The 25952-nt window shown below is 48.5% G+C and overlaps 1 protein-coding gene across 1 annotated transcript in view; it reads left to right on the top strand.

Annotated features, from left to right (window-relative positions):
- Positions 1–23807, top strand: part of LOC125927587 (dynein axonemal heavy chain 9-like) — a 34476-nt gene extending 10669 nt beyond the window's left edge. The window contains exons 4-11 of the mRNA XM_049638090.1: positions 431–547; positions 2142–2292; positions 5723–5837; positions 10116–10184; positions 11509–11635; positions 14926–15181; positions 16855–17096; positions 23361–23807. Coding sequence (XP_049494047.1) covers positions 431–547; positions 2142–2292; positions 5723–5837; positions 10116–10184; positions 11509–11635; positions 14926–15181; positions 16855–17096; positions 23361–23555 — 1272 coding nt within the window. The 3' untranslated portion in view covers positions 23556–23807. The remainder of the gene's footprint in view (positions 1–430; positions 548–2141; positions 2293–5722; positions 5838–10115; positions 10185–11508; positions 11636–14925; positions 15182–16854; positions 17097–23360) is intronic.
- The last annotated feature ends 2145 nt before the right edge of the window (positions 23808–25952 follow it).

The raw sequence follows: 25952 nt of genomic DNA, 5'->3' as shown, positions 1-25952 counted from the left end.
TGGGGCCGTCTGACAAAATACAGTATTTGGGAGGATTTTGACTTGGGGCAGGAAGGAAAGTAGGAGGTAATGATACAATAGCCTTACTGCCGGGGCTGTTGGCGCTGAGGTGGCTTCTGGGGTGACATGAGCTAGCACTGGGGGTGAGAGAAGGGACTTCAGAAGGTGGGAGAGGGGCCTGGAAAGGGGGTGACAAGGAGCCAAGCTCACACCGGACTCAATTTACCAGGAAAGTGGCATCCAGGAAAACAATACTGCAGTAATAGGGTCACTGCATGGATAGAAACAAAGCCATGCCAGGGTGAATTTTAGAAACTTAAAATAAGTCCTGGGTGTAGCCAATTCAAGCACATAGGTGGTGGTAAAGAGCATAGTGGGATTGGCCTTGAGGAGCTCACGTTCGTCCTACGTCCACGTGATGTCTCTATAGGAATTCGAAAATGACGTGTCCGAATTTCGCCAGAGAGTAGAAGATCTTGACCGAGGGCTGGGGACCATCTTCATTCAAGCCTTTGATGATGCCCCCAGTTTGGAGCATGCCTTTAAGGTTTGTGTAGTGGGGGGCAGACGGGTAGGAGCCGCCACTGTGCTCCATTCTGTCCCCACCATCAGCTGAGGGGGACAAGGCCCCTCTTCCAATGGTTTTGTCCCCACAGATGTCAATTGTTCCTGTGGGTCTTCTAGAATGGTGTTGTGGGAGAACTAGGCAAAGGGACTGGGCAGAACTAGGGCTCTCAGGTTGATCATTAATGCTTTTCTAGAAACACGACGATGTGAAAATACTTTCCAAAAAAGTTTATTCTAGAATGTTCTCTCTGGGCCTTATCCCGAGCGTGCCCATTAGAAGTGAAGAAGTCTACTTGCGGTCGCCCCCCTGAAAACCTGGGCTATTTAACCAGTGCTGCAGGGCTGATTCAAGCCGGAGCAAACCCCCCCATAAGTGGTTGTAGGGTTCAGCTACCAGCTGCTGAAGTCCATCAGGGGCCAGCTGGAGCAGGAATAGGGAGGAGAAGGCACAGGACAAGTGGACAGTGGGTGCACACTGAGACTTCTGAGTCGTGAGGCACGATGCCTTCACGGCACGTGACCGATCTTCTCTAAACTGCAAAGGAACTTCAACTCTGTAAAGACTTGAAGATTAGAACAAGGACTGACCGGTGGCAGTTATAAGGAGGCCAATTTGGGCTCCGTGGAGGAGAGAGACTTCTGTGAAAGGTGGAATGGACTTCTCCAAGAAGTCGATGAGTGTCCAGGCGCTGAAAATGTCCTTGGGTAGCCTCGATGACCAGTGAGACAGTTGTTGAAGAGGCTCAAGCCCTGGGTGGGTGAGTCCGTGCCATTCTGGGATAGTGGGTGATCCAGCATGCCAGCCTTCATTAGCCATCGAGCATAGAGACACATGACCTTTCATAAACAGTGCGGCCCCATAACTCATGGGGAAACACTTGTAGGATTCCTCTCTCCAAGCCTTTGAACTCATTCCGGAAATTAGTTCCAGAATTAGTTCTCTCTGAAACTTTTTTCTTGCTCGCCACCCTCAAATTTGAGCCTTCCACATTCTCCCCAACACCTGGCCCACGTAGGGTTTTTTTTTTTTTTAGTTTATTTATTTATTTTGGGAGAGAGAGGGAGCAGGGGAGGGGCAGAGAGCAAGGGACAGAGAGACTCCCAAGCAGGCTCTGTGCCGTCGGCACACAGCCGGATGCAGGGCTCGAACTCATGAACTGTGAGATCGTGACCTGAGCCAAAATCAAGAGTCAGATGCTTAGCCAACTGAGCCACCCAAGCACCCCTAGCTCAGTTAGCTTCTTTACCTCATCTCTATTTCTGTTTTAGTTCTCTTTTTTTAATGAAGATCAGCTCTCTGAAATCTTTAGCTTTCTCTTTGTTTAATCCTTTACTCAGGGTCTCTCAACACATGAGAGTCTGGCGGGTAATTCAGCAGACAGGTCTCCTTCTCCTTTAGAAGCAAAGGAGGGAGGGGCGACTATGAATAGCCACCTATTTATAATCATTGACTCAACAGTTTTCGACCCTCTGCCGCCAGCAGACATCTGAAAGAAATAGCCAGGAAACAAGCTGTAACCTTAGAAAGGTTGGATCTGTGACTTTTTCTTCTTCTCTCTCTGCCTCCTCCGCAGCTGCTAAACCTAGCAGGGAACCTTCTGGAAAGACCGCTGATAGCACAGGATGCATCTGAAAAGTACCTGCTGTTCATCCGAATGTTCCACAAAGACCTGGATACCGTGAGGGTGATCTACAGTCAGCGCGTCCAGGAGGAGGCGGAACTTGGTAGGTTTGTGGCGAGCGGATTTGAATGGGGGAGTTCTGTTACCAGCAAGGGTGCAGCTCAACCCTCTTGTGCCCGTTAAATGGCCACGGTGGGTCCATGACATCCTCCCAGAAAAGAAAGCACAGTCTTCCTGCTTGAAATCTCAGGCCGCCTTGGGTAATTGTAGAATTCACTGACCCGCGCATTTCCCTGTGTCTGGGGCTGCGACTGGCAGCCGACCCAGAGCACTGAAGTCCCAACTGCTTCTGGCTGAGACCTTAGCACAATGCGTGAGTTGACCCTTGATCAGTGTTGCCACACTGATCAATCTCCAGCGTACCTTAGTTCCACAAAGGATTTCTACATGCCTGGGGAAAGTTTCTGCTCCCTTCTGACACCATAGCAAACCCTGCTTCTGAAGGAGGGACCCTGCAGGAGGCTGACAAAGCGCGGGTCCGTGCCGAGGTGTGATGTCTCCATTCTTGAAACAAAATTTTTTTCTAACCTTTATTTATTTTTGAGAGAGAGAGAGAGAGAAAGAGCATGAGCAGGGGAGGGGCAGAAAGAGAGGGAGGCACAGATTCCGAAGCAGGCTCCAGGCTCTGAGCTGTCAGCACAGAGCCCGACGTGGGGCTCAAACCCACGGACCGGAGATCATGACCCGAGCCAAACTCGGACGCTTAACAGACTGAGCCTCCCAGGTGCCCCATGACGTCTCCATTTTTGCCACAATTCTTAGATGCCCTGACTTACCTGATCTGAAGTCAAACACAAGTTCAGTTCTGCTCTACAAGCATTTCTTGAATCCTCACTATATGCAGGGCACCTTTGTGGGCACTGTATACAGAGGCAGGCCAGGGTAAGGGATAAAGTAATTAATACTAAAGGGTTGTTCTTCAAGGAACACATCAGACATGAACAGGCTTAACAGTAATGCAGAGCAGAGAACACAGGCGATGTTCAACTTGAGTCGCAGCGAACGGTAACGAAACAAGACAGCTTATGGCCGGGAGGTCTGAGGGGAGTGTGTGGGGTAGGTGGCCTTGAGCTGAGCCCTGCAAGGTCGGGAGATAGACAGCCAGGGAGAAATGGCAAAGGCCTCTGAAGCAGAGACAGGAGAGGAAGGTGATGGGTGGCACCTGCCTCAGCCAAACGAGGTTACATGGGGAGATTATGTTAGTCACAGAGTTTGGGGCAACATTATCACCTTCTTTGAGTGCCATATTTAGGAATCTGGAGTTCATTATTTGGGTAACGGGAAATTTTCCAGGGTTTTTAAGCAACAGAGTAGTAGGACCACTGCATCTATAAAGACGTTTGCAAGTTCCCAGGGAGGTCACGAAGAACTGCTTCTTAGGGGCGCCTGGGTGGCTCAGTTGATTGAGTGTCCGACTCTTGGTTTCTGCTCAGGTCATGATCTCATGGTTCATAAATTTGAGCCCCACGTTGGGCTCTACACTGACAGCATGGAGCCTGCTTGGGATTCTTTCTCTCCTTCTCTGTCTCTGTCTCTCTGCCCCTCCCCTGCCTGTGTGCTTTCTCTTTCTCTCTCAAAATAAATAAACTTTAGAAACAAACGTTTCTAAAGTTCTGTAGGTCGGAGCCCAGCATGATGTGCCTTGATCTCCACTGAGAGTGGCCCAGGGCTGAAATCACAGCGTTGACCAGGGCCAAGTTCTCATCAGGAGGTCCCGGGGAGTAGGGGGAATACGCTTTCGAGCTCATTTCATTGGGAGAATCCAGTGCCTTGTGACTGTAGCCCCGAGGTCTGCAATTCCTCGTTGGCTGTTGGCCGGCCGGGGGGGGGGGCTGGGGGGCCACTTAGTGACTTGCTGGCACGCCCATGCCTCCATCTTCAGGCCAGGTATGGCTTCCTGAATCCCTGACTTCTCCTTCCAGCCACCGGAGAAAACGTTCTGCTTTAAAAGGAGTCACCTGATTAAGTCAGGCCCACCCAGGATCATCTCTCTTCCGCTATCTAACATAGCGTCATCACTGGAGTGATTTCTCTATCGTATCTGGTTCCCCACCCCCTCCACACACACACTGAAGAGGAGAGGATTATGCAAGGGTTAGGGTCATTGGTGTCATCTTAGCATTTTGCCCTGCTGTGGAGGCCGGGCAGAATGTGACTGTAACAGATCAGGGCTGAGGGTACGACATCAGGGAGCAGTGGGGTCTGTGGTAAAATAAGGAAGAGACCACTATTCAGCTACACTTGCTAGTTAGAAGTGGTGGCTGGTTCTTGCCAACTCTTCCAACTGAGATTTTTTTCAAGAAATGGAATCCAGGGGCACCTGGGTGGCTCAGTCGGTTAAGTGTCCAACTCTTGGTTTCAGCTCAGGTCATGACCTCACATCCGTGAGTCTGAGCCCCACGTCGGTCTCTGCACTGACAGTGTGGAACCTGCTTGGGATTCTCTCTGTCCCTCTCTCTCTCTGCTCCTCTCCCCACTCTCTCTTTCTCAAATTAAATAAACTGAAAAAATAAGTTTTAAAAATTTGTCTTAAAAAATGAAATCTAATCACTGTTGAATCCTGACAAGTAATTGTGAGCAAAGAAACCCACTGTTTGGACTAAAGTAAGAGGATCCAGGCTGTGCTGACGCTGGGCAAGTGATTCACAACCCACACGGCCTGTCTCATTCATCATCTTAGTGAATTTTCACAGAAACCCTGGAAATGAAGCAGAGAAGATAGTATTCCCATTTTATAGATGAAAAAACTGAGGCCCAAAGAGATTCTATTGTCTGTTTAAGGCAGTGTTTTCAACCCTGAATGTGCAATTGAAATCATCTCCAGAGCTTTTAAAAATACAGATGACTGGACCCCACCCAGACCAATTAAGTCAGAATGGCTGAGTCAGGGTCCAAGCATTAGTAATTTTTTTAAATTTGTTTGTTTATTTATTTATTTAAGAGAGAGAGAGAGAGAGAGAGAGAGAGAGAGAGAGAAAGCAGGAGGGGGGGGGGAAAGAGGGGGGGGTGGAGAGAGAGAATCCCAAGCAGGCTCCACACTGTCAGCCCAGAGCCCCAAGCAGGGCTGGATCCCATGATCTGTGAGATCATGACCTGAGCTGAAATCAAGAGTCAGATGTTTAACCCACTGAGCCACCCAGGTGCCCCGGGATTTTTTTAAGAGCCCCCAGGTGATGCTAATGTGCAGGCAGGTGGAAAGTCCCAGGTGTGGAGTCAGAAAGCCAGTGAGGGGCAGCGCTGGGCTGGGCACCCCTGTCTTCGGACCCCATTTGGTGTTCTCCCCCAGGCCCCTCCTCCTCACTCCTTAGCCTACAGGCCGATCTCCCGGGACCCACCCCCATCTCAGTGTGGGCACAGGGTGACTTTAGCAGGTGGAGGTACTGAGGCAAAAAGTAGGGGCGGGGGGCGGGTATTCCTGGGCAGAGTGGGGCCGGGGGCGGGCCTCCTTCAGTCTGCCTGTGCCGTGTCCCCAGGGTTCGCCGCCGTGCACAAGAACATGCCCACGGTGGCCGGGGGTCTCCGCTGGGCACAGGAGCTGCGGCAGCGTATCCAGGGCCCCTTCGCCAGCTTCAGACGCATCGCACATCCGTGAGTAACTGACTCCCCAAAGGCGGGTGCGTTTTAGGCTTCAGCTCCCGCTCTGGATTTTTGCAGAAATGCAGCTCACTTCCCTAAGGCATGAAAATCACCTTCATTTCTTTCCCTTTTCAGCAGTAGACCAGCATCTTAAGTCCGTTTGGGCTGTTGTACAGAATGCCACAGACCTGGTGGCCTAGAAACACCAGAGGCACTTCTCACACCTCTGGAGGCTGGCAAGTCCAAGATCACGGTGCCCGCAGATTTGGTGTGTGGTGAGGCACACCCTGGTTCACAGATGGCTGTCCCCTCACTGTGTCCACATGGCAGGTGGGACAAGGGACCTCCATGGAGCCTCTTCTTAATAGGACACTAATTCCTTAATGAGTCTCCACCCCTTCACGAGGCCCCACCCTCACCATGAGGCTCCACCCCTTCACAGGGCTCCACCCCTTCATGGGGCTCCACCCCCTTCATGAGGCACCACCCCTTCATGAGGCTCCACTGCCTACATGAGGCTCCACCCCCTTCACGAGACTCCACCCCTTCATGAGTCTCCACCCCCTTCATGAGGCTCCACCGCCTACACGAGGCTCCACCCCCTTCACGAGACCCCCCCCATGGCCTTCAGGAGGCTCCACCCCCTTTGCAAGTCCCCTCCCCTTCATGAGGCTCCACCCCTCCACGAGGCTCCACCCCTTCATGAGGCCCCACCCCCTCCATGAGGCTCCACCCCTTAAGAAGGCTTCACCCCTTCATGAGGCTCCACCTCTTCACGGGGCTCCACTGCCTACATGAGGCTCCACCCCCTTCATGAGACCCCGCCCCCTTCACAAGGCTCCACCTCTTCACCGGGCTCCACCCCCTTCACGGGGCTCCACCGCCTACATGAAGCTCCACCCCCTTCACGAGACACCCCCCCCCCCCACCACCTTCACGAGGCTCCATCCCCTTCACAAGGCCCCTCCCCTTCACGAGGCTCCACGCCTCCATGAGGCTCCACCCCTTCATGAGGCCCACCCCCGCCACGAGGCTCCACCCCTTAAGAAGGCTCCACCCCCTTAAGAAGGCTCCACCCCTTCACGAGGCTCCACCCCTTCATAAGGCTCCACCCCTTCACGAGGCTCCACTGCCTACATGAGGCTCCACCCCCTTCATGAGACCACCCCCTTCATGAGGCTCCACCCCTTCATGAGGCTCCACCCCCTTCATGAGGCTCCACCCCTCCATGAGGCTCCACCCTCATGGCCTAATCACTCCCGAAAGGCCCTGCCTCCTAATGCCATCACATGGAGGGTAGGATTTCAACATGTGAATTTTGGTGTGGGAGGGAACACAAACATGCAGTAACGAGATTGATACATTTGGACTCATTAGGGGACCGTTGGTGCAAAATGAGGCTTCCTGGATGACAGGCGGCCTCTTTTTTGCTCCATCAGATTGATTTCTTTTCTTTAATGTTTATTTTTGAGAGAGAGAGAGCGACAGAGGGACAGAGAGAGAGACAGAGAGACACAGACCCTGAAGCAGGTTCCGGACTCTGAGCTGTCAGCCCAGAGCCCCACACGCCAACTCACCGTGGGATCACGACCTGAGCCGGACGCTTAACCTACTGAGCCACCCACGTGCCCCGAGGGTCCTTTCTAGAGGCAAAGGAGTCCGGGTTTTCCAGCTCTTTGGGGCTTTCCCACCAGTCTCCTCTAACACAGCGTCTCCTGGCTACTGAGGCTGCTGGAAAATAGAGAAGCCCAGTGTCTAAAGCGTGCTGTAAAGTCTTCGCCTGTTAGATACCTGGGGCTCTTGTTACATGCAGCTTCCCAGGCCTCACCTCCCACTGCTGAATCCGAATCGCGAAGCGGGATGGGGCCTATGAATTGCTTCCTTAGCAAGCTCCCCCCGCCCCGTGATTCTGATGGTTGATCGGGTTTGGAAACCACCGGTTTCCACAATCTGGAAGCTGGGCTACCTAGAGGCATCTCAGCTGCAAGAAGCGAGAGAACTGTTTTGCGGTATCACGTTCAGGATGCTTCGGGAAAGGGCGGTCTTTCTCTGACCCCTCTTTCTGAAGAGTCTCCGTTGAGGGCACTCAGCTTTGGCAAACAATACGGCAACCAAGTGTTGAGACCCTGGCCTCCCAGGTGTTTTTGGCATCGGGTAGGACGCCGGCGACCCTCTGGTGCAGGTGGCAGGACTGAACGCTTTCAGGGGCCGGGGAAGAAAAACGGAAGACCGGCCAGGCTGGGGTCCCACAAGAGGGTCACCAGCACCCCATCCAGCGCTGCCCAGTGGAAAAGCGGACTCCGTAAGAGCGCTCCCCCCACGCAGACAAGAGCTGAAAATCGTGTCTGTAAAACGCCCAACTTCAGAGTTACCAGAGTGCCGGGAGACTGGAAGAAGGGTTGGCACTGGGTCTGTTCCTTGCACAAGGTGTTGAGGCCAGAGACAAACCCAGGGGCTACTGGGTGCACTGCCCAGACCGAGTTTGTATGGTGTTCTTCCTTGTGATTTTCTTACCATCTTCTCTCTAGTTTCCTTTATTGCCAGAATACAACGTATAACATATGTAATGTAAAACGTACGTGTTCATGGACAGTTTGGGGTATCTGTAAGGCTTCCAGGCAAGAGTAGCTGTTAATAGTTAAGTTTTTAGGGAGTCCAAAGTTGTATGCGGATTTTTGCCTGCGTGGGGGTTGGCGTCCCTCACTCCCATGTTGTTTAGGGGTCAACTACCTGTATGAATTGGCTATAAAGAACGTTTTCCATTCCTCACCACGAAGGGAAGGAGAACCCACAGGGAGTTTGCAATTAGTCCTGTGGCTCCTGAAACTTCCAGGCGACTGGCACGGGCCCCCAGTGTGAGAAACCCTTCTCCCCTCTGGCCTCACTCTTCTCCAGAAACAAAACTGGGATCCGGCGTCTTGAGGCTTCCAGAAATCCCACGGCTCGGGAGGCGAGAGCTGGGGGGAGCCAGCCCACCTGGTCCAAAGCCCTTCTCTCGCCTCCTTGCTGCCTCCCCAGCCACACCTGCTCCTTCACCGGGAACGGGGACTAAGGACTGGGAATAAAACGCCAGGAAATCCAATGCTTTCTCTGCAGGCACGAGGGCTTATCCTGAGAGCTCAGGATATCTGGTGGAGAACCCTTGTGTTGGGTTAAGGAGCAAATGGGTTTTTAAAAATCTTTGCAATCAGCCGGGAGAACGAACAAAAACAGACGCTCCCACACAGCGTGAAGGTGTCTGAAAATTACAGACACTTCGCCGATGTTCCCAGAGGCTGGACTCTCATTTCGTGTTGCAAAGGAACGTCACAACCGGGCGACAGTGTGGGTAACGGTGCCTCCAGCCGGACCCTGCTTACATGCCATGTGGCCCCCAGCATCCCTGCGGAAGCCTCTGTGTCCACGTGTGCGTTCACGTAGGGGGGGCATAAGAGGTGGGAGGGGAAACTTGCATCAACGTGTCAGTGAGTAATGGGTAGGAGGTTTTGTCATCACATGTCCTAGAAGGATTTCAGAGGAGACATATACACGTGTGTTACATATACACGTGTGTTACATATACACATGTGTGTTACATGTATACATATGTACATGTATACATGTATACATATATATATACACACACACATCAGATGTCACTTTATACAAATGTATACAAAATATTGTTTTGGGGGTGCCTAGGTGGCTCCGTCAGTTAAGCATCTGATGTCAGCTCAGGTCATGATCTCAAGGTCTGTGAGTTCGAGCCCCACGTCAGGCTCTGTGCTGACAGCTCAGAGCCTGGAGCTGGCTTCTGATTCTGTCTCCTGCTCTCTCTCTCTGTACCCCTCCCTCGCTCATTCTCTCTCTCTCTCTCTCTCAAAATTAAACATTTAAAAAGTTTTCAATATTGTTTTTATATTTGATGTTGTGTAGTTTTATTATGTTATAATGCGTAACATTATGTAGTTTTTTTCCTTAAATACAGAAAACTGTAGGCCTAGAATGTTCCTTTCATCTCAATTTCCGTTTTAATTCAGATTTTGGAAGGACTTCACTTGCCCATGCATGACTGGCTGGGCTAGGAGAGGGGGTTGGTGGAGCCCAGCGTGGGGGGGGGGGGTTCAGGTGCTGTGTTCACTGTCCCTGTCACCTGGGGGTCGGCCTGCATTTCAGGAAGTGCAGATGCCCTCTAGTGGCCGATGGACGACACTGGCGAGAAGGACGATGGGAACAGGTGCAGTTTGTTACTTCGATTATTATTTTGACCTCTAAATCGATGCCATTTCCCCCCCTCTTTTGTGTGGATAGTTGCCTGGAATCTGCCGAAGGAAAGCAAATGACACAAAAATATGAAGATATGCTCTCACTGCTCGACAAGTAAGCGGCTTCTGGCATCGTATTGTTCTGCAAATGGCATAGCCACCCCCGGCCCCCCTCCCCGCCCCCGTGATGCCTTCTGTGGTTACCGGTTTCACGTAGATTCCTCAGTGGCTGTGCAATGTCACTGTTGTAGGATGTAAACCACGGTGTCTGTGAGTCCAGCGCTTCTGGGTCTCGGGGAATGCGGCTCTGTTCTAGGAACAGACGGTTTCCAGGGTAGTTGGGTTGGGAGCGTGAACTTGGCGGAGCCGGAGAAAGTAGGGCGCTCCTCGGGACACCTGGAGATCGGTGTCCCGGGAAGTCACAGCAGCCGCTCGCGAAGCAGAAAGCAACGGTTTGTGCTACGCAAAGAGAAAATAAGTTTTAAAAGTACTTCCTGCGTCCTCTTACGGAGAAAACAGAAGAATGACAATTCACACGGACTCTTAGTTCCTGCTCTAAAGCTGCGGTTAAGTCTTGTGGTTCAGGCCGTGATGCCCGCAGTCTCAGCCAATCCGGTGATGTCACCGCATGCCCGGGCTGGGGAGCCCTTCAGTGCCTCCCACTGGCTCTTGTCACTTTCACGTGACCCGAAAAGCCCTCGCTGTGGCCTTTGCCTCCCTCTCCAGCCTCGTCCCTTCCCCCCTCCGGCCTCAGCCGTTCCAAGATCACACTCCATGTGTCTCTTCTCTGCCCTGTGGTGGTGCTGATGCTTCTGCTGGGGGACATCCATTTCCCTTTCACTCTCCTACCTGTACTCCTCCTTTGAGACTCCGTCAAGCCTCGCCTCAGCCCCTCTTCCATGCAGCCTTCCTGGCATTCTCCTTATCACACTCTCATCCCTGCCACTAGATGCCCGATGCCCGGTACATCTCTCCAGGATTGTTCTTCTGTATTTTCCGTGTTTACCCGTGGTCCAGGGCCTTCGCTCCATTTACCGTGGGGTGTTTATTCATCACGTTTTCAGTCATCGGGTAACGGCTGAGCGACGGATGTCTGAGCGGCATGATTGCTGTGAGAGCAAATCTTGCCCAATAACTTCTTCCCGTGGTTAATGAGACTAATCACAACTCCCTTTATCTCCTCTAAAGATTGCATGGAGCCTCTCAACCGGGTTCTCATTTCAGCTGTGTTACCTTTTGAAAGCCGAGTCAATGACTTTGACCTAAGAACGTAGCCAGGCATTTTACTGACGGTACCTTCAGTTTTTGTTATAGACGTGCACATGTACCTATGTAAATATCTAGGTCATATACACATTAATAGATCTCTGTCTTCAGCGGGTCATTGTCAGGCGCTGGGAGGGTGCTTCAGAGGTGACTGTTGTCTCTGGTCCTCGCAGGTACGAGACGAGACTTTATGAAGACTGGTGTCAGACCGTGTCAGAGAAGTCACAGTACAATCTTTCCCAGCCACTTCTGAAACGTGACCCAGAGACGAAGCAGATTGCCGTCAACTTTAACCCACAGGTAAGGCAGCAGGAATTTCCTTGTGGGTTCCTGAAGAGACTCCTTTAACTCTGCTGATTTCAAAGGCAACAGAGGCGTTTTATAAGAAATTGCAGAAGCTGCCCGAGAGAATTTCCACCCCGGATCTCCCTTTCGGGATGAATCCCGCGGTGCGTTGTTTCCTTACGTTGTCCAGTGTCCCCATTTTTCTCCGTGGTTGGTCAATACGTTTGTGTCAATTTTGCACAACAGAAAATACAGCAGAATATGTTTTAAACTTTCATAGTTGGGTGATAACAGCTTTGTTATGAACTCGACTCCACATACAAAGTTAGAACGGCAATTGCGTTCAAGATAATTTCATCCAGAAGTTTACATATCCTATTCTAGGTATGCACCATCTGGAATTCAAGAAAGTATTTAAATAGGTAACAGGTATTGCTACGCCTGCCCTCAAGGAACCCACCAGCTAGTTGGGAGCTAGGACCTCAACATGCAAAAGTCTACCTTTATTAGATTATATGTGATAAATCTCCTTGGAGTAGCTTTTGAAATAAGACTCTAGATTACTGGTTCTCACCTGGGGCAATTTAGTCCCCTTGGAGATATTTTGGGTTGTCCGTCATGAACTGGGTGCCAATGGTGTAGGGTGAGCAGATTCTTAAGGATGCAGCTAAACTTCCCACGACACTCAGGACGGCACCCCACAAGCAGGAGTTTTTGTCTGAAAGTGTCAGGGGTGCTGAGATTGAGAGGCCCTGCTCTAGGCGATCAGAAGAGTTGAAGACCACTGTGGGCTGTAGCAATGTGGAAAACTTCATGCCAGAGAACGTGATAACCAAAAGCCAGCCCATATCAGGAAGTATATCGGAAAAAAAAAAAAAACGCAACTTAAAAGTATAGGCCACGCTGAGCTAAACGCAGTCACCGACTTCTGTATCAATGGCGTGTTCTCGAGGTAGAGAGAGCCGGAAACTAAGCTGATAGCATGTGAGTGTCTTTTGAGAAAATTACAGTTTAAGTAGAACATCGACTCCGATGGCGATCAGAGTCAACAAAGGGGGTTGGAGGGTCCATTTCTTCACTTTGGTAGCACATAAGCCTGTCGTTTGACACATTTAACTCCTTGGCATAATTTTATCAGCATTCACCATGAGCAATGTTGATTGTTAAATGCCCAAACAGAGGAGGGTCTGGGTTACCCACGAAGCCACAGTCCAGAGGTTATAATTGTAGGAATGAAGCCCTCAGGATGAGACAGTTTTGAGTATACGGGACAGTATACTCCTCCTCTGTATACTCCAGAGCAAGGACTCTTTCTCTCTCCCAATGTGCAGCACATAGTAGGCACTTTCGAAGTGTTCGTAGGCGGTAGAAGGAAAGAAGGGAGAGTGAAAGAGAGAAGAAAGGGGGAGAGGGAATACCTGAATTATAAAGTGAGTTAAGGGGAGACAACCAAACACAAGTCAAAGAGGAGCTGTATGTGTCCCCGTTTCCAGCTTCAAGCAACATGACAGTGGCCGTGCTAGTAAGAATGAACAGTAACACGTGTATCATTCTAGAGGGACATGATCAGATCTGCCCCTCTGGGGCCAGAAAAAAAATTCTTTTGCAAATTATTTAAAGTGTTTTAAATGCCCTATTATTAGATATTGAAATTATTTTCTCGTTTTATCAATCTGTATTTCACTGATCGAAATATGCACTTTTTCTTTTTTTGTTACATCTTCACATCTCTGAAAATGGCACGTGTTTATAGTTTAACCGCATTTTTCTTCCCTGGTTGGAAATGAAATAATAGAGAATCTCAACATTGAAGCATGTTGGAAAGAAATAAAATACAGTATAAATAAAGCTACAGGAAACATCCTTAGTTATTGTTGTGTCTGTCCTCGATGATTTATGTGGGATAAAGTCCTGGAAATGGGGTTAAGGGTGTTCACATTGTGAGGATTCACATATACATCATCAGTTGGTTCTTCAGGAAGATGGAACTCGGTCATATCTCTTCGAGGAAGATATCCATTTCTTCAAATCACCCCCAGCCTGTTGAAAAAAAAAAAAAAAAAAAAAATATATATATATATATATATATATATATATATATAGTATCTCAACATTGTTTTAATTTGTATTTATTTGGCCACTAGTAAAGTAGAACCTTCTCATGTGTTCATTGGCTGGTCATAGAGTCTTCTACAAATCACTTGTTCGTGTCTCTTGCCCACTTCGGAGTGGAAGTGCCGTCTTTTCCTGTGAATTTGTTAGAATATTTGGGAAATATTTGTCGCATATTAAGAAATCCATTGCATATGTTTCAGACCTGTTGAAATGTGCCGTTTTATTACATAAAAGGTTGCCTGCAACCTTTTGTATTTTATTTTCCGGTTGTATGTTTGGAAGGGCCTTCTCCACCTCAGTATTATATAAGTAGCCCTGATGTTTTAATTTTCTGTTTTCAGTTTTTACACTGAAATTTTTAATATCCGTCTTGAGCTTATTTCAAACAAAGTAGGAGACTGAAGCCATTTCCCCACCAGATGGTTAGCATTTGCCTTCATCCTGAGTAGGGTTGGCTGGGCCGCAGCGGAGCACTGACCCAGAGCCACTGCGAGGAGAGCTGGGAGCCCAGGTGTCTCCATGCAAAGGGGAGGGGAGTGGGAGGCGGGTGGGAAGTATCTCTGGGGTGTTTTGTTGCCCACACTAATACACATCTGTCCTCGTGGGTTCAGAGATAAACGCAATAAATAGCGAAGACCCCAATACCTAGCAACCCAGCCAGAGGTCTCTTTTTCCATTGGCCCACGTCTGCTTCGCCTCTCACCATTCAGTTCCACTGAACTCCGTGCCCACAGACATTCAGAGAGGCCTGAGTGACACAGAGGCATGCCGGCACAGGCTCACAGAAACGAAGGGCTGTTTCCAATGGTTCCATTTAACAATTAAACTCGTACAATAGCATCTCCTCTCAGTTCTGTCCGTGTCTGTGTGTGCGTGACCTCATTGGGGTGAGCCCGTCACTGCATCAGCCATGTGCCCGAAAGCATCAGGGTAATCTGTCCAGCGTTGTTTTTGTTACTCTTTGGGATTGACGGACTTGGTAAGCCTTGCTGCGTCTGAGTCCTCTGCTTTCTCAATTTCAAAACTCGGTTCCCCTTCTCTAGATGGAAGGAGCAGGTAGGAGCAAACGTTACGAAGGGACCCGTTACGAAGGTCTTTGGGCCCCTGGGGTTTTCTAGTCCTTGACTGATGATTGCCACCCTTTACTGCCACGGGGCTGTAACCACTTTAATGCTGATTTGCTTCTCCAGCTGACTTCAGTGCTGAAGGAAATGAGTTACCTTGAATCGAGGCAGATGCGACATGTTCCTGAGACAGCAGCAGCCATGTTCTCCTCCAGGGAATTCTATCGGCAGCTCGTGGCAAAGTTGGAAGTGGTGGCGAATTGGTACAACAGGATTATGAAAACTCTCGTAGACGTGGAATTGCCGTTACTGGAGAAAGAGCTGGGGAATATCGATCTCTGCCTGAAAGCTGCAGAAGAGACTCTGAACTGGAAAACGGAAGGTAGCAGGGCACTGCCTGGAATCTGGGGAGGGGGTTGGGGGTCAGGATCCTGATAAAGTTGGTAGAACTTGAATGACTCCCCCAGTAACCGGATTTGTGCTTGAAACTCAAGCCTAGCCTCTGAGACATGTATCCAAAGCAGAGAAGGCAAGAAGGGCTAGTATTCCTTTTCTTCCTTCTCTTTGGATATGATTGGTAGACTGAGAAAATGTTGCCGCCACACATTTGGGGAGGCTCAGGGTTTGCGTGACATACCCTGAGGTCTCCAACATATATTGGGCACTCCGTGAATGAGGGCTTTTCTTTTTTTTTTTTTTTTTAATTTTTTTTCAACGTTTTTTATTTATTTTTGGGACAGAGAGAGACAGAGCATGAACGGGGGAGGGGCAGAGAGAGAGGGAGACACAGAATCGGAAACAGGCTCCAGGCTCCGAGCCGTCAGCCCAGAGCCTGACGCAGGGCTCGAACTCACGGACCGCGAGATCGTGACCTGGCTGAAGTCGGACGCTTAACCGACTGCGCCACCCAGGCGCCCCTGAGGGCTTTTCTTATATCATCACTGTCACTTAATTTTTCTCACTGAAATATAGACACCTTTTTTTAAAACTTTTTTTTATTTATTAAATAATCTTTACCCCCAACACGGGGCTCAAACTCATGACCTTGAGATCAAGAGTCCCATGTCCCACCGACTGAGCCAGCCAAGCACCCCTAGATTGTAGACATCTTAAGTGAGGGTACCATGATTTATTTCTTGTGTTTCTTCCAATTCAGCACTTTCATTGATGGATTAACTTTTGCAGGGTACTATGTAAGGGACCTCAACGTCACTTGGAATATGAGGTGTATGGGACGTGGCTCCTACCCTCAAAGAACTCACGTTTAGTGGGGCCAACAGACATATGTACAACCATAAATCACCCAAGACAGGCTATGATAAAAAGCCTTCACAGAGTTAAAAATAAAGTGTGCCAAATCACAGGGGAGGGAGATTAATTCTCATCAGAGTCCTCGAAAGAGTTCATGTTTGCAAAGGAGGTCACCATCAACTCACAGAAGTCTTGGAATGCCATATTAAATGAATTAGAACTTTATTTTATATGCAAGAGGGAGCAATGTTTTCAACGTTTTTTTTAAATTTTTTTTTTAATGTTTATTTTTGAGACAGAGAGAGACAGAGCATGAATGGGGGAGGGTCAGAGACAGAGGGAGACACAGAATCGGAAGCAGGCTCCAGGCTCTGAGCTGTCAGCACAGAGCCCGACACGGGGCTCGAACTCACGGACCATGAGATCATGACCTGAGCCGAAGTCGGACGCTTAACCGACTGAGCCACCCAGGCGCCCCTGTTTTCAACATTTAATGAGGCGAAAGTGCTTTTCAGAAGGTCCATAACCCAAATACAATCATGATGGTGCACTGGTGTGCCCCAGCAACTATGACGATTTCTGTGCACTTGGTTGGTAAGCATTACCTCCTCGTTTCTTTTCCTCTGTAAGCAGGGTGATGGTAAGCATTGGCTTTTCAACACAGCCAGGAAGAAAAAGACTCTGGTGCTAACAAAATAGCTTGTGCAAGAAAGCCTTTTGAAACCTACAGATATTAAATCCGTACCTTCCGTAGCGACTAGACCTTTAACTCTTTCAATTAAATGTATTTCTTTTGGGGAGCAGGCATTTGGGATTATGTCATTCAAATCACCAACAGCGTTCATGATCTCGAACAAAGGATTCAGAAAGCCCAAGACAATGTGGAAGAGATTCAAAACATCATGAAAACATGGGTGTCTCCGATATTTAAGAGAAAAGATGGAAAAAAGGAATGTCTCCTTTCCATGGATGACCAGCGCAACCGGATGGAAAAATACTACGATCTCATCAAAGAATCTGGACTTAAGATTCATGCCCTCGTTCAGGTAATAACGAGGTGTAGCCTGTCAGATGCACCTACCACTAGCAGAGGGAAAGCATCAGGAAGTGTTTGGATGCAGTAAGTGATTTGAAAATTAGAACGCTCAACAGATCCCATGACTTCTGCATTCAGGGTAGAAGTTTATAGTGCGAGCGAGAGAACTAAAGCTAACAGATCGGTAGAGAGAAAAGTCACATTCTGGTACCAGTGTGTCAAAATTAATACTGTCGTACTGGTGTCACCGCATGACCTAAGTCCCATGCCAAACCCCGAGGACATGGAAGGAGATGCCAAGTACAGAACCCTAGAGTCCGTAATGGATCACAGTTGCTATTTTTGATTAGCTGTGGTTTGAATCACAGTAACATGCTGTACTTTGACTCTGTTAATTTTATTTATCTGTTTTCTAATTCATTAATTTCTTTGTTTTTAAGTTTTATTTCTTTATTTTGAGAGAGCAAGAGAGAGAGCACGATCAGGGGAGGGGTAGAGAGGGGGTGGAGAGGGGATCCCAAGCAGGCTCTGCACTGTCAGCTCGGAGCCCGACTCGGGGCTCGAACTCACAAACTGCGAGATCGTGACCTGAGCCAAAATCAATAGTTGGACGCTTAACCAACTGAGCCACTGAGGCGCCCCTCTAGTTCATTAATTTCTTTGTGCTTTATCCTTTCTTTCCTTAATTTGAGGTTGTTCTCCCCTTTACATTCTCCCCCTACCCGCCAAGGGCAGAAACTTAGGGTATTGATTCTAAGCCTTTCTTCTTTTCTGATACAAGCATTTGATGTAATTTTCTCTTAGCTGTACTTTAGTTGCATTCCACAAATTTCATGTGCCTCATTTACATTGTCATTCACTCTTAAATTTTTCTGTTCGTGACTCATTGTTTAATGGTATTTGGAAGCACACTGTTTCATTTCCATATGTTCAGGGCTTCTCTGGATAGCTTAGTGAAATCGACCTTGAGTTCAGTCCAATTGTGGCCAGAGAAAGTACTCTGTAAGATCCAAATCATTTGGAATTCGCCAAAACTTGTTCCATGACCTAGAATACTGTCCCATCTTACTGCACATTCCTTGTACACTTGACAATGCCTTCATTCTTCCGTTGTTGGGTGTAGTGCTCTATGAATCTCCGTTAAAGTTCAAAGTGGTTGATACTGTTGTTCAGATCCTCTGTATGGTTTCAGGATTTCTTGTCTGTGTGTTCTACCAATTACCGAAAGGGCCGTGTTAACATCTCCGCCTGTGACTTTAGGTGATTTGTGTAACCCTTTAGTGCGGTCCGAGTTTTCATCAAGTTTGTGATGCTCTTTTAATACAGACACATTTATAATATCATGACTTTCTAATTCCTTCTCTTATAGACGGTATAGTAGAAACTTACTTTCCTAACAACTCTGCCTATTAACTGGGATGTTTAGACTATTACGGTTAGTGTAATTATGGGTGTGCTTGGATTTAGCCCTACCATCTTGCTATTTCCTGTTTGCTTCATCTCTGTTGTGTTGTTCTGCTCCTCTGTTCCTTCCTTCTTGTTATTCGCTATTTTTTTTTACTTAACGTTTATTTATTATTGAGAGATAGAGACAGAGCATGAGCATGGGAGGGGCAGAGAGAGGAGGAGACACAGAATCCGAAGCAGGCTCCAGGCTCTGAGCTGTTAGCACAGAGCCCGACGTGGGGCTCGAACTCACAAACCGCGAGATCATGACCTGAGCTGAGGTCAGACACTCAACTGACTGAGCCACCCAGGCGCCCCTGTTATTCTCTATTTTTAAAAATATCCTATTCTGATTTCTCAGTGGGTATTCCATCTTTTACTTTAATGATGCTGTCATTGCATTACATTTGCAATGGTTGTTGTGGGTTATAGGTCTCTAATTACAATCAGTGATTGTTTTCCCATGAAATATAGGAACGTAGCCACAGTATGGTTCAATTCAAACACCCCCGTTCATCTTTGGTACTGTTGGTGTGTGTGTGTGTAACAAATCCCACACTAAATCCCAGGCCTTGTAGAGTATTCTATATTTTTGCCTTAAAAACTCAAGAAAAGGGACTCCTGGGTGGCTCAGTCGGTTAAGCGTCCGACTTCGGCTCAGGTCATGATCTCACGGTTCGTGGGTTCGAGCCCCGCATCGGGCTCTGTGCTGACAGCTCGGAGCCTGGAGCCTGCTTCCGATTCTGTGTCTCCCTCTCTCTCTGCCCTTCCCCCACTCATACTCTGTCTCCATCTCTCAAAAATGAATAAACGTTAAAAAAAAAACTCAAGAAAAAAATACTTCTGGTATTTTAGATCCACCCACATACTCGCCATTTCCAGACTTATTTTTTTCCCCTTTTCTGTAAAACTGACTTGCCACCTGGAGTCATTTCTCTGCAGCCTGAAGAACTCCGTTCAGTTTTTCTTGCAGTTCCAGTCTGCTAAAGACCCATTCTCTCAGTTTTTGTTTATCTGAGATGTCCTTGTGTCACTTCTGGTTTTGGCGGATAGTTTCATTAGATCTAGAATTCTGCGTAGACAGTTTTATTTTCCCTACACAAGTTATTTCCTTGTCTCCTCCCCTCCGATGTTTCTGATGCAAAGCCAGCTGCAATTGGTATCTTTGCTCCTGTATATGCAGTGTATTGTTTCTCCCAGGCTTCTTTTAATAGATTCTTTTTTATTTTTATTTATTTATTTATTTAAAAAAAATTTTTTTAACGTTTTATTTATTTTTGAGACAGAAAGAGACAGAGCATGAACGGGGGAGGGGCAGAGACAGAGGGAGGCACAGAATCGGAAGCAGGCTCCAGGCTCTGAGCCATCAGCCCAGAGCCCGACGCGGGGCTCGAACTCACGGACCGCGAGATCGTGACCTGAGCTGAAGTCGGACGCTTAACCGACTGAGCCACCAAGGCGCCCCTAGATTCTTTTTTAAAAAATCCTTGGATTTCTTTTTTCTGCCTCACTACAATGTGCCTAAATAGGTTTACTTTCTGTTCACCCAGCTTGGAGTATGTGGTTTATTGAACCTGTTTTTCATTAAATTGGAGGAGTTTCTTTTTTCTCTTTTTAATTAAGAAAAAATTTTTTAAATGTTTTATTTATTTTTGACAGAGAGAGACATGGAGCATGAGCGGGGAGGGGCAGAGAGAGAGGGAGACGCAGAATCTGAAGCAGGCTCCAGGCTCCGAGCCATCAGCACAGAGCCCGAGGCAGGGCTCGAACTCATGAACCGTGAGATCGTGACCGGAGCCAAACAAAGTCGGCCGCTTAACCCACTGAGCCACCCAAGCGCCCCAAATTTGAGTTTCTAATCAAATTATGCCATGCTTGTCTCCTGATTCCAACATCCATTTTATTTTCTGCGTCTGTTTTTGTTTTTAATGTGACAGAAGTTCCTTTGTCTCCATGAAACAAGTCTTAGGAACAGGCATCCCCGGATTGGTATGGCGGCTATTTGCTGAGTATGTTGTTGGTGATTATTTCCTCTCTCGGTTAAACGTCACACTCTCCTGCTGCTTGGCGTGTCTAGTGATGTTTTCTTATTATATCTTAGTCATGTCGGATGCCACTTTAGGATCTGAGTGTCAGTCCCCTTAAAGGGTTCGTGTTTTGCCTTGGCAGGCAGTTAACTTACTGGTGGGTCAGCTGGTCCTGCCGAGGCTCGGTTTTAAGCTTTGTGAGGGTGGGTCCGAGGGGGCCTGACTCTAGGACAAAGCAGCTCTAACCCCCAAGCACGGCGTTGCTGGGGGCTCAGCAGAATGTGCCTGGGCTATCTGTAAGATGTCCTCATTTATGTCCGAAGGCACACAGATATTTTCCAGATATATTACCAGATATTCCCAGATACATTACCGCAGGCCCACACAGTCTCCATGCAGCTTCATGGCACCCTGGCAACTGTTCTCCCCCAGGCCTCGCAGAGTCTGGCCCTAAGGATGTGCAGCTTACCACCCAGAGACTCCAGAAGATTCGGCAATCTCAGGAGCCCCAAACCCCAACTGCTGGGTGGTCTTCTGCCCATCAGGAAGGACGCTGTCACTGTGGTCTACTTCTCCATGCCATGGTTGGGAAAGTGCTTCTAGGTCGGGAGCCAGGTGGTTTGTGAAACTCACCGCGTGTGTGCGCGCGCGCGTGTGTGTATTTCCCTCCTCCCGAGGAGCACAGCCCCATGTTCCTGTTATCTAATTGCCCCCCAAGAATGGTTTCTTGTGCTGCATCTGCCATAGCTGCATCTGTGTCACGGACGGACAGGTCTGATCTCACCCCTCTGTCTTGGCCAGAAAATCGGAAACTGGAGCCGTTTCTTCTTGGTTCACAGAAATTCCAACAGTTTTGCCCCCCCCCCCCCCCCCCCGACCATAGTAGATTTGAGGTAAAGAGTCGAAAGGTACGAAGAGCTATACTGAGAGCATGACGTTGAGATAAAACTGTATAAAGCAGTCAGAACTGAATGTTTTACACAATAAAGAAGCAAACAGACATACAGGCTTACTAATACCCGAGAACAACTCTATATTGTCACTGTGTTGTGATTTGTGTGATGTTGGGCTTTAAATCATTCAGAAACTCTTCTACCTGCGTAGGAAGGAAAGGGGTATGTTAATGCATTTTGGAAATTTTAGAGTTTTATCATGTAAAGACAGGATCGTGAGACTTTTTTTTTTCTCAATATTTTATTTAACTTCTAGTTAGTTAACACACAGTGCAACATTGGTTTCAGGAGTAGAATTCGGTGATGCATCACTTACATACAACAGCCAGGGCTCATCCCAACAGATGCCCTCCTTAATGCCCATCTAGCCCATCCCCCACCCACGTCCCTCCATCAATCCTCAGTTCTCTGCATTTAAGAATCTATGAGGGGGGGCGCCTGGGTGGCGCAGTCGGTTAAGCGTCCGACTTCAGCCAGGTCACGATCTCGCGGTCCGTGAGTTCGAGCCCCGCGTCAGGCTCTGGGCTGATGGCTCGGAGCCTGGAGCCTGTTTCCGATTCTGTGTCTCCCTCTCTCTCTGCCCCTCCCCAGTTCATGCTCTGTCTCTCTCTGTCCCAAAAATAAATAAACAACCTTGAAAAAAAAAATTAAAAAAAAAAAAAAAAAGAATCTATGAGGGGTGCCTGGGTGGCTCAGTTGGTTAAGTGTCTGACGGCTCAGGTCATGATCTTGTGGTACACGGGTTTGAGCCCTGTGTCAGGCTCTGTGCTGGCAGCTCGGAGCCTGGAGCCTGCTTTGGATTCTGTGTCTCCCTCTCTCTCTCTGCCTCTCCCCTGCTTGTGTTCTCTTTCTCTCTCAAAAATTAACTTTAAAAAGATTTTAACAAAGAATGAGATTTTTTAAATTTATTTTTGGGAGAGAGCATGCGCAGAGGAGGGGCAGAGAAAGAGTGAGAGGGGATCTCAAGCAGGCTCCACACTTCCAGTGCAGAGCCGGGTATGGGGTCCGATCTCATCCACGGTGAGATCGTGAACCTGAGCAGAGATCAAGAGTCAGAGGCTTAACCCACTGAGCCACCCAGGCGCCGCTATGAGATTTTTTTCTTTTTTAATTCAGGGGGGTTTATACGTGGAAATGTTTGTAAAGGGGCATGAGTCGCCTAAAAAACGTACCTCTTCAGAGTAGTTACCACTTTCTTTGAAGATGTGCGGTAAATAGAAAGTCGATGTCAGAAGGCTTAATGATGAAAATGATGGCGGTAGGTGGGATGTGTGTGCCCCACGCCACCAGATCAGGGAGGAGGGAGAGAGCACGCATGCATTCCTTGATGTGTGTACGTTTTCTAAATCACTCAGCCGGCTGCTTTTAATACCAACTGCCCTGAGCAAACCCCTCCAGCTCATTTCTGAGGACTCGCCAGGAAATGCTTTACTTTCTTGAACCCCGAAGTTCTTACACGCCTTGAATCACCAAGCCCTCTCTCCATAGCGTCCCTTTTTCTCTCTGCCCTGACTCCCGTCTTGATATTGCTTCTCCACGGTGCACCCGTCAGCACTTATAAATCAACACCCTACGTCCCATCTTTCCTGGGAAAGTGGCCGGGCCCCCTCCTCCTTCCTCAGGGACAGGATGAGACCCCATCTGCCCTTCACGGATTAACTTTGTGATCCTTTCGATCAATGATTAAACCCATTAGACAGTATGGATTCAACATCCGTGTGATAGCAAACTTTTCACGAGAATGCTTTTCTCCCCCCTCTAGGTTGTTTTCATTCCCGTTAATGAGAACTAGACCAGTCCTTCCATATTATTCAACATGGTTTCAATCCGTTCTTCTTTATTTTGTAGGAAAACCTAGGTCTGTTTGCCGCAGACCCAACCTCTAATATCTGGAAGGCTTATGTTAAGTACATAGATGATATGTTGCTGGATGGATTTTTTCTTGCCATTGAGTGCTCCCTCAAGTACCTTCTGGAAAACACCGGTATGTACTGGCTTATGGATGTGTGTTATTGCCGCAAAGATAACAGTGGCACCTGTTGAACAAAAGTGAAGTGTGATCGAGTGCTTTGTGACTTTTCCCAAAATGTTGTGGATGTTTTGTGAGCTACACACAGGAGAATCGCAAAGGTATTGAGTTTCTGAATTGTTCCCAGAGAAAAGATTTCTCTCTCTTTAAAACTCAGGTGATAAACCAGGCTCTCAGGTAGTGAAGCCCTTAGCAAAAGCAAAACCATAAATGCCAATTCAATCCAAATAAAGCTTCAGGGGGTGCCTGGCTGGCTTAGTCGGGAAAGTGTGTGACTCTTGATCTCGGGGTTGTGGGTTCGAGTCTGGGCTTGCCTCATGGCATTGGGAGGGGGACATTTTGTGCCTTCAAGCTTAATGTACTCTCTTTCTGTGGCCTTTCGAGAACACAGGCTGCAGCCAGGTTAAGTGGAAGAAACAGAAGTGTTTCTATGTGAAAAGAGTCAGACCAGCTGGGGATGAGATCGCTTTCAGGAGGAAAAGGAATGTTAAGAAGGGTAATGGGCATCGTCTGAAGTGGTTAAAAATCGCTTTGAATTTCTGATGGATAAAACTGAGTTAAGGTGCACAGTGTCGAGGATATAGTCAGGGCCAACATTGGCTAGGAAGTCATGGGATGGAAAGAGCGGAAGGATTCAGGAAGAAGCTAAATTAAACCTTCACATTCTGGGACGCCTGGGTGGCTCAGTCATTTGGGTGTCCAACTCTCGATCTCAGCTCAGGTCACGATCTTGAGGTGGTGAGTTCAGGGCCCGCATTGGGCTCTACGCTGGGCATGAAGCCTACTTACAAAAACAAGACCAACCCTTCATATCCTGATAGCGTCTGAGCAGCTTAGCAAGGATCACCCTGAAGAATTAATCAAAAGGGAAAGACCGAGGGGAATAGGTTGAAGCCAGAAGATAAAGGTGAGATGAGAGTTTAAGATATTAAGTCCAACCCAAGGAGAGAATCCAGAGGTCAAATGGATAGGTCAAGGTCAGTGTCAGTGTCCAGATAGCCAGCCCAAAGAAGATGGCAGGTGCAGGCCCCTGGGCTGAGAATACAGAGGGAAGCAAGGCTCGGTGCTGGGTGTAGCTCAGACAGGCAAACCCCATGTGGTCTTGGTAAGTGGAGTGACTAAGGTCAGCGGCACAGTCTTTGTTTGCAGGGTTGCAGGAAGCTCCAAATCAAGGAGATCAGGCAGCAGGAAACAGCCTCCAGTATAGTCAGCAAGATTGGGGTGGCGGGGTGGGGGGATCCCGGGGGCGAGTAGCCAGTGGGGCACAGAGCGCAGGCACTGAGACCAGAGAACTGGCTTCTGGGGAGCAGCGCTGACAGTGCTCACCATAGAGAACCAACCACATGTCCTCTAGAAGGTCCGGGAAGATGCCCCAACACCCTTGCCGTAGGCACTGCATAAGAAATGGTCCCTAAACATAGTGACTCCACACTTGACCGGTGCCCGTCTAGCTCTCCCGACCTGGGCTGTCTCCCCTGCTTCCTTTATCATTTCCACCTTTTTGTGCTTGGTGAGACCAGGACCGTTCCCAGGGCTTGGGCTGGACTCCCTGTCGCCTCTCAGAATGCAAACCCTGCCCAGGTTAGATGCTACCCACCCTACCGAGAAATGCTCTTCCCCCTCCTGAGTCCCAAAGTGACTGACCTGTACTGAGACAATCTGGTTTTTTTTTTTTAATGTTTATTTTTATTTTTGAGACAGAGAGAGACAGAGCATGAACGGGGGAGGGTCAGAGAGAGAGGGAGACACAGAATCTGAAACAGGCTCCAGGCTCCGAGCTGTCAGCACAGAGCCCGACGTGGGGCTCGAACCCACATACCGCGAGATCGTGACCTGAGCCGAAGTCGGACGCTTAACCGACTGAGCCACCCAGGCGCCCCGACAATCTGGTTTTTATGGTCACGATGTTGTCATTCCGTCTCATGTAGGGATTCGGTTCTCATGAGAGCGCCTGGGACAGAAATCTCATGGTCAAAACAGTCTCGTGAGTCTTCTACCTCCTGTAAACCCTACGCAACCTGGTCTGTGAAGTTTTCAGTATCTCATACAGAGAGTAATGCAGAATATGTCCTGAGTACGTAATGCAAAGTGTGATGTTATAGGTGTTTTTATTTTTATTTTTTTAAATTTTTTTTTCAACGTTTTTTATTTTATTTTATTTTTTTATTTTTGGGACAGAGAGAGACAGAGCATGAACGGGGGAGGGGCAGAGAGAGAGGGAGACACAGAATCGGAAACAGGCTCCAGGCTCCGAGCCATCAGCCCAGAGCCTGACGCGGGGCTCGAACTCACGGACTGCGAGATCGTGACCTGGCTGAAGTCAGACGCTTAACCGACTGCGCCACCCAGGCGCCCCTATAGGTGTTTTTAAAAATGATTCCATGATGGCATGATTACCGTGTATTCCCTTA

Source organism: Panthera uncia, chromosome E1 (genome assembly GCF_023721935.1).
Source record: "Panthera uncia isolate 11264 chromosome E1, Puncia_PCG_1.0, whole genome shotgun sequence".
Lineage (NCBI taxonomy): Eukaryota > Metazoa > Chordata > Mammalia > Carnivora > Felidae > Panthera > Panthera uncia.
Note: the sequence above shows the minus strand (reverse complement) of the source record. Positions and strands in the feature narration are given on the sequence as shown.